The 9,206-nt window shown below is 42.1% G+C and overlaps 1 protein-coding gene across 1 annotated transcript in view; it reads right to left on the bottom strand.

The window, feature by feature from the left end:
• Positions 1–2,603: 2,603 nt before the first annotated feature.
• The window catches only part of LOC122476129 (histone-lysine N-methyltransferase SMYD3-like), a 368,686-nt gene continuing 362,083 nt past the window's right edge, over positions 2,604–9,206 (bottom strand). The window contains exon 6 of the mRNA XM_043568454.1: positions 2,604–3,095. Coding sequence (XP_043424389.1) covers positions 2,961–3,095 — 135 coding nt within the window. The 3' untranslated portion in view covers positions 2,604–2,960. The remainder of the gene's footprint in view (positions 3,096–9,206) is intronic.

The raw sequence follows: 9,206 nt of genomic DNA, 5'->3' as shown, positions 1-9,206 counted from the left end.
TTGGATTCTGTGTCTCCCTCACTCTCTGCCCCTCCCCCACTCATGCTCTGTTTCTCTCTCAAAAATAAACATTTTTTTAATTAAAAAAAATAAATAAAAATAAAAAACACAATGCAAAGCACAGCAATGACCAACTTCAGGCAAATCCTGTGGTTCCCAAAAGAGGCATAATTTAAACCTACAGACCATGGAATTTATTCACAGAAGTTTCTGACATGAGAAAACACACTTTTTTTTTTGTCTTTTATTTTGATTTTCAGGGAACATTATATCTTTAATATTCAGTGAAGTACTGTTAAAGAGAAAGATTAAAGGGGAGACAAGATTCTGTCCTTTACAGTGAATTCTCCTCCTTTCCTACCCTGTTCACTCACCAAACACTGAATAGCTTCAGTCAACTGTAGAGTTCAAAACCACCGAAATCCAGGATTTTAAAGGGTCAGAACAACTGTCAGATGATAACTGGAGCTGAGTATGTTCAAAGCAATCCAGGAGTAAAGAGAACCTTATGGTGCAGGCATCTGAGGGCCCAGGGGAAGAAAATCCACTGTATGAGACAGGCCAGACCATCCTGTGTTGTAAACTTAACGCATCTGCTAATGGCGGGAGTTCTTGGTTGGCTTCCTTCTGTTTTTGTTCCTAGTCAAACTGAGGCCATTGGGATTGTCTTCCATGCTTTCATTGTTTTATACAGGTAGGATATTAAGTCCAAAGACCTAATAAAACCAACACACAAAAATGCATGCTGTCTTGGGGCACCTGACTGGTTCAGTCAGTGGAGCATCTGACTCTTGGTCTCAGGGTCGTGACTTCGAGCCGTATGTTGGGTGCAGAGATGACTTTTAAAAAAAAAACAACAAAACTCTTTAAAAATGCATGGCTAGCAAATTGTTCCCAGTTTGTTTTCTCCTGAGATGTTGGATGTTATATAGGAACTGTCACAGCCATACACCTCCAGCACCAAAGGTTGGAGCTAATTCTCCATCTGGTACCATCAGCTTTTCTTCCTATCAGTGCCTCACACCTATCAGGTCATCGCCATCCCTGTCACTGTCCTCGGTCACTGTGTTCGTCTATAAATACGTTACATCTTCTTTATTCTTCAATCTCTCCGCTTAAAATCCTCTTCAGAATAAAATTTTTATTTGTATATACCTCACTGCTTAATACCACACCTTGTGCATAACAGTCAAGAAATATTTGTTGAGTTAGTGATAAATTCCTCTACTATCATGATGAAAGCAGCACTCAGTTTAAGTGAAAAACAATCCCTTTCTAAGGTATTTAACCTCTATTCTGGTCTTAGTACTGTTACAAACTGGCTACTGATTTGGGGCAAGTCACCAACTTCTCCAGGTTTCAGTTTCCTTATCGGTTAAATGTGAAGTTCGCCAAGGTGACTTTTAGAAAACTTCTTTCTGCAATGAGAGTCCGTAACTACATGTATGGTTTTTTTTAAAAAAGGATACATAACTGAATCAGTGTCTAAAATTATCTGAAGGTAATTAAAGAAATTGCATAATACTGAAAAATGCTGAGGGGCGCCTGGGTGGCTCAGTCAATTGAGCGTCCAACTTCCATTCAGGTCATGATCTCATGGTTCCTGGGTTCAAGCCCCGCGTCGGGCTCTGTGCTGACAGCTCAGAGCCTGGAGCCTGCTTCGGATTCTGTGTCTCCCTCTCTCTCTGCCCCTCCGCTGCTCGTGCTCTGTCCTCTCTCTCAAAAATAAATAAACATTAAGAAGTGGTGACGGGACCCCGAACAATAGACAAATACCAGTATGTGGTCTGAAACTTAGATGACCAGAGAAAAGAAAACAACAAAAAACAGTTCTGTGATCTGAAAGGTAGGGACTGGTACCTGGGGCTGGCTCAGCCAGAAAAGCATGTGACACTTGATACTGGGGGCCTGCAGCTTAGGGAGGACACAGGTCCCCCAGGACGGCTTTCGATCAGCAGTTCTCAGTGGGAGTGTGACTGTTCTTAAAGGCAATTTTGGGAGTTGTTAGTTATTACAACGGCATTGGTTGTAATGCCAGAGAGAACAGTCTTGGGAAATAAAGAATTATTCTGCATCCTGCAAGTCTTTCAAATGCCCCAACAAGCTCTCCCATAGATGAAAAATCCATGTTTATAATTATCTAAATTTAGAACCCAGCTCCTCTTTACTTATAGACACAAAGTATTGCCCGTACATTTTAATATATATTGAATTTCCAAACTACAACTTCCTTGAATGTAAATGGAAGAAGGATTATACTTTGTTTTGTTTGGAACTATACCAAGGCTCGTTCACCATTGTGGAAAAACATGTCACCAACTCCTGATGTTTAAGTTACTGATATAACACACCTGTATCAATGTACAGATGTTACGTTTACGTAATAGGGATGGAGATTACACAGTAGATGTAGATGTTACATTCAAGGTGGTCCTGTGTGCTGGTGTCTACTTAGACTTTATTTCAAAGTTTCAAATATAAAGAACTTTTGCCAATACTTGTCTTATTTCCTTTAACCCAAACTTCCTTATTGTAAGTAGGTTCAAACATCCGATTACTTCATTACGTTTCCTAGAGCAGTCATTAGCAAGGATTTACACAAATAAGTTCAAAGTTATCTTTATTTTTTATTTACATTGCAATTTCAGCATTCTTTTAAGTTCAAAATTATGTATATATTTATATAATCTACAGATTTCCTTTCAGAAATAAAGGTGGACATTCTAAAATATGGTGTAAAGAGGGAAAACTATCTCCTAGGGTTGGTAACTACGACGGTAGCTACATCAGAGGAAAGCTAGAGTGGATTCTGATATTCCCATAGAGAAAGGCAAAGGGCAAAACTATCAAACGGTGATGCAAGCACTGAAAGAGAAAACGCGGCCTGGTCCCAACCAGCAGAGGGAAATGCTAACAGATTAGCGCAGCGCCAGGAACTGAACAGTAGCTTTCCTGCTCGTTCAGGTGCAGCCAGTCTGCATCAGAGGCCGGCCGCCTCTCACCTGCAGAAAAGGCATGAGCTCCTCTGTCAACATCCGCAGCTTACATGAGCCCAAGTATGTCCAGAAACACTGCTGTTGCGGGCCGATGATTCTCTGTCGGAAAGCATTTGACAAAAGACAGTTGGGGAATCCTCGAGCTGTAGGACAGTTCTCTATTTTCTGCTTTATTTTGTTTTTAAAGAACTAATTTCAACTAGTCTAATCCGTAAACTCACTGCATTGGCCAGAGACACAGGAGAGACACGAGTCGGGAGAAGAGGTAGGTAAAGTGGATGTATATACAGTGTACTGTAATTTCTATGATCAGGGTTACATTTTTTTTAATGTTTATTTTTTGAGAAAGTGAGACAGACAGAGAACAAGCGGGGAGGGTCAGAGAGCGAGGGAGACACAGAATCGGAAACAGGCTCCAGGCTCCGAGCCATCAGCCCAGAGCGCAATGTGGGGCTCGAACTCACAGAGAGATCATGACCTGAGCCAAAGTCAAACACTTAGCCAACTGAGCCACCCAAGCACCCCAAATGAGCGTTACATCTTATTAGTATTAGTATTAAGTATTGATTTTTTTATTATTACCAAGTTGCACTATACATGGCAAGGGCAGAAATGTAGACACAAAGCAAAACCCTATTTGGTAGCATTAATAATATTAATAATCAAATACCTTCAACTCGTTGCTCAAATGTCATTTCAGGGAGACCTAAGGTGACTCGCTATTTAAAACTACAATCTAGGGGCACCTGGGTGGCTCAGCTGGTTAAACATCTGACTTCAGCTCAGGTCGTGATATCACAGTTTGTGAGTTCGAGCCCCACATCAGGCTCTGTGCTGTTGGCACAGAGCCTGCTTCAGGTCCTGTTTCCCTCTCTCTCTGCCCCTCCCCCACTCACGCGCACATGCACATTTTCTCTCTCTCTCTCTCTCTCTCTCTCAAAATAAACATACAAAAAAAAAAAAAAAACTACAATCTATTGCAGAATCCTTCACTCCTTAACCCCTACAATGATGCTCAATTTTGTCCCACAGATCTGATCAATTTCTACCATGCTACATAATTTACTTTATTTAGTGCTCGCTTCGGCAGCACATATACTAAAATAATTTACTTCATTTATTATGGTTGTTGCTGCCTTGTTACTAGAATATAAGCTCCATGAGGGGAGGAACTTTTGCCTGTTTTGTTCACCTTATGTCCAAGAACAGCGCCTGGAGCATGGTTGGTATCCAATACATATCTATGGAATGAAAAACATCACCTGCCATTTACTGAGTGCTTTCTATGTGTTGGACACAGTAAGTGCTTTACACAGAGGAATCTTATTTAATCCTTACTTAAAAAAAAAAGATAAGTGAATTGGAATTTAGAGGAATGGAGAAAGTTGTTCAATACGGTACAGCCAGTGGAGCCAGTATTGAAGTCAAGGCCAAGTAGTCTGACCTGAAATCCTATCTTACAATCAACCAAATGGATGTTAGTAGAGCTCAGACAGTGTCCTTCTCCCCTCAGGAGATGAAAGAGGTCTCTGAATTAGTAAAGGCCTCAATGTCTGTCCCATGTTCATTCACCGAGGCCCCCGGCAAAACACACAACATGAATAACAGCATCTTAATTTATCGGGATTTCTAAATACCTCAATTTGGGGGTCATGAAAGGTTTCGTAGGTAATTGCTGACATAACACCTTTAAAACAAAGAAAGACCTGCACCTAAACATTCCCGGAGACAAAAGAAAATTTATTCACCATGCAGTAAAAATGGAAATGAGGAACAGAGCAGAGCTCGGTTGATCTTGACATCCCAAATTGACATTTTATATTTTCTCATTTGGTCAAACTGTCTTTGAGGGACTCACCTTTTGACATTCAGTGCCGTTTCCCTCCAACCCCCAGCATCTCCTGCTGCACACTCACTATTCACACTAGACCACAGGGAACAATGACGGTCTGCAGCTATTATTTTGCCATTTAATCAAAACTGAACAAAGCGCTTGTGCGCATAAGAGAAAGGTGCCAAGGGGCTCAGTGGAGGTTACGTGAAGAGGCTGTCAGGAGAGGACTCATCTGTTCATGTAAGACGAGTCACTTCTCTGTCAGGATTGAGGAACTTCTGAACACGTTTCTTTCTCCATTTTTTAGGACCAGAAGTGGAGACAACAATTCCGCAGCACCTATTAGCCCGCTTCATAGCCCCTGTCTCCCTCTCTCTCTTCCCCTCGCTGGTGGGGGGCACACGGTGAATTCTCGACATGTAAATAACCATGAAGCCACAGCAGAAAATAATTCTCTAACACGCCCTTCCCCAAACTGTCTCAGGTATGTTAAAACGTACGGTTCTGATAAGTCAAACATACCACTGTGGCTACAGCTACTCCAATTTAAAGGCAGAGACAGTGAGAACATGAGTGGAGCCACAACTCTGGCAACAAGAGCATTTCCAGAGTAGAGGTTCTTCAGCGGCAGGTACCGTTCAGTTTTTCTAGCGCCACAGGATTCATCCAAGTTACCAATGGATGGAGTCCATCACCTGGGGAGGCTACAGTTTAGGACTAAAGCTTGAATACTTGACATACAGACAAAATTTATCCCCAAATCCTTAGGCTTCTGGGCTCTTCCATGTACTATTTCCTAGACCCCTATATCTTCAGTGTTACGAACACCGAAGAATTTTCTCAAATGGAACTTACCATTCACATGTACTGTACCAAACTGAGGGGTGCCTGGGTGGCTCAGCCGGTCACGCGTCTGACTTTGGCTCAGGTCATGATCTCATGCTTCCTGAGTTCACGCCCCACATCGGGCTCTGCACTGACAGTGAGAAGCCTGCTTGGGATTCTCTCTGTCTCCTTCTCTCTCTGCCCTTCTCCTGTTTGTTCTCTCTCTCTCTCTCAAAATAAATAAATAAACTTAAAAAAAAAAAAACCATGAAAAATTAGAATTACAAAACACATAATGCACAGTGACTGCATCCCATACGAAAACCAACTGATGCTAAAGTGTACTGATTCTTACAGAGTGACTGCCCTTTTAAAATACAAAAATATAGGGGCGCCTGGGTGGCGCAGTCGGTTAAGCGGCCGACTTCAGCCAGGTCATGATCTCGCGGTCCGTGAGTTCGAGCCCCGCGTCAGGCTCTTGGGCTGATGGCTCGGAGCCTGGAGCCTGTTTCCGACTCTGTGTCTCCCTCTCTCTCTGCCCCTCCCCCGTTCATGCTCTGTCTCTCTCTGTCCCAAAAATAAATAAAAAACGTTGAAAAAAAAAAATTTAAAAAAAAAATAAAAATAAAATACAAAAATATATCACTCAAAAAAAAATTACAACCTATATTTGTTATTTGAAAAGAAGTTTTTTTTTTTTATAGATTTTTTTTTTTCGACGTTTATTTATTTTTGGGACAGAGAGAGACAGAGCATGAACGGGCGAGGGGCAGAGAGAGAGGGAGACACAGAATCGGAAACAGGCTCCAGGCTCTGAGCCATCAGCCCAGAGCCCGACGCGGGGCTCGAACTCACGGACCGCGAGATCATGACCTGGCTGAAGTCGGACGCTTAACCGACTGCGCCACCCAGGCGCCCCTGAAAAGAAGTTTTAAACTTTAACTGAAAACGGTGCATTTTTGTTTTCGAAATCCAATTTTTACTCTGCTTGGATAACAGAGAATTTTGATCTCTTCCCAATCACAAGAAGAAAAGGCTACTTGGATTAAAAGCAGTAGTTATGTGCTGCTCACTGCATTTCAGATGGCTCTGACCTTTCTGAAGGAGACCAACTTTGCATTTTCGTTTCTCCTGCCTTAACTGTTGCAATGGCCTGATAGATGGGCTCCTTCCCTCCGGTGCCTTGACTTCCTTATCTATCACTGACGCTATTACCGGAATTATCTTATGAAATCATCATAATCATGATATTCTCCTGCTTACAAACTTTAAATTACTCCCTGTTTACTACAGAATAAAGTGCAATTTACATACCAGAACGTTCGAGAAAACCCACAAAGCCTGCCTCACCTTTCCAATCCCTTATCTCACAACAAAGTTCCACATACCCAGGCTCCAAAGACCAGGAATAACCAAGTCCTCTCTACGGGTCTGGGACTTCACTCACATGGCTCCCCCAGTCCCTCCACTTATCTGCCACTGCGTGTAAAGTCAACCTTACTGCACACATAACCTATTTTTTTCACGAAGACATCCTCGATACTCATACTCAATTGTTCCTTTCTTTGCATGTCCAGCACACATGGGTTTTGTCTCCAGAATGATGCTGATTTTATTATGATCAGTATTATAGGTGGTTCTCGGCACTGTCCTTTTTCCTGCGACTATATGAGATCAAAGATCCTACCTTGTTTAACTCCAGATGACCAGAAGTACCTAACAAAGACCTGCGTACATGATGGGTTCACAGTGAAAGTGTGCCGAATCAAAGAACGAATGAATCATGCAATCAACCATTCAATCTGTAAGAAGGGGAAAAGGCAAAGCTTTGAGTCAAAGATAGGGTTTTGAGGACCTGCACCTAATATATGTCATCACCACCATGGGTTTTTCAGGATACAAGACAAACATACCAAAATTGTGGCGGGAGGGAGGGGAGGGGGCTAAGCATGTGCACACAGACATATATATACAAAAACACATGGACACCCCAAATCTAATATTGAGTATTTATAATTGCTCAAAAAATGAAATACTTCATTATAAATCTGACAAAATGTGAATAGAACTTGTAGGGTGAAAAGTACAAAATACTGATGAAAGAAATCATAGAAGGTCTAAATAAATAGAGCAACACATCATGTTCATGGATTGGAAGACTCAATATAGTAAAAATATAAACTCTCCCCAAATTAATACATAAGTTTAATGGGGGCGCCTTGGTGGCTCAGTCACTTGAGCATCTGACTCTTGATTTTGGCTCAGATCATGATCCCAGGGTTGTGGGATGGAGCCCCGCACTAGGCTCTGCAGTGAGCATGGACCCTGCTTGGGATTTTCTCTTTCTCTGTTTCTTTTTTTATTTTATGTATTCATTATATTTTTAATGTTTATTTTTGAGAGACAGAGAGAGAGAGAGAGAGACAGAGACAGAGTGTGAGCAGTAGAGGGGCAGAGAGAGAGGGAGACAGAATCCGAAGCAGGCTCCAGCCTCTGAGCTGTCAGCACAGAGCCTAATGTGGGGCTGGAACTCACAAACCGTGAGATCGTGACCCAGGCGGAAGTCAGATGCCCAACCCACTGAGCCACCCAGGCGCCCTTGTCTCTCTCTCTCTCTTTCTTTCTCTCTCTCTCTCCTCTGCCCCTCCCCCACTCACACACACACATTGTCTAAAAATTAAAAATTAAAAAATTAAATTAAAGGGGAACCTGGGTGGCTCAGTTAGTTAAGTGTCCAACTTCGGCTCAGGTCATGATCTTAAGGTTCGTGAGTTTGAGCCCCACATCGGGCTTTCTGCTGTCAGTGCAGAGCCTGCTTTGTATCCTGTCTCCCTCTCTCTCTGCCCTATCCCCCACAATCTCTCTCTCTCTCTCTCTCTCTCTCTCTCTGTCTCAAAAATAAGTATTTTTTAATAAATTAAAAATTTTTTAATGTTTTATTTATTCTTGAGACAGGGAGAGACAGGGCATGAACAGGGGAGGGTCAGAGAGAGGGAGACACAGAATCTGAAACAGGCTCCAGGCTCTGAGCGGTCAGCACAGAGCCCGACGCGGGGCTCAAACTCACAAACCACGAGATCATGACCTGAGCCGAAGTCGGCCACTTAACCGACTGAGCCACCCAGGCGCCCCATTAATAAATTAAATTTAATTTTAAAAAATTAAAATATTTATAGATACAGGTTTAATGTAATTACCATCAGAATCCCAGCAAACAATTGTTTCAGATATACACAAGATTATTCTAAAATTTATTTGACAATAAAGAGGAACCAGAATAGCGAATTGTGGAAAAAGAATAAAGGGAGAGGCATCAGTCTACTTGATTTCAAGACATTACATAGGAACAGTGATGAAGACTGTGCAGTACGAAGACAGACACACAACAAAACAGAACACAGAATCCAGACATAATGATAAAATCCTTGGCTCCAGGACTGGGCAAAGAGCTAGCAGGCTCAACACGAAAAGCACTGTCCAGAAAAAGAAAATACTGATGAACTGGACTCCATCAAAATCTAAAACTTCTGGTCTGCATAAGACTGGCTAAG

Source organism: Prionailurus bengalensis, chromosome E4, assembly GCF_016509475.1.
Source record: "Prionailurus bengalensis isolate Pbe53 chromosome E4, Fcat_Pben_1.1_paternal_pri, whole genome shotgun sequence".
NCBI lineage: Eukaryota > Metazoa > Chordata > Mammalia > Carnivora > Felidae > Prionailurus > Prionailurus bengalensis.
The sequence above is the reverse complement of the archived record's forward strand: the minus strand, read 5'-3'. Positions and strand labels throughout refer to the sequence as shown.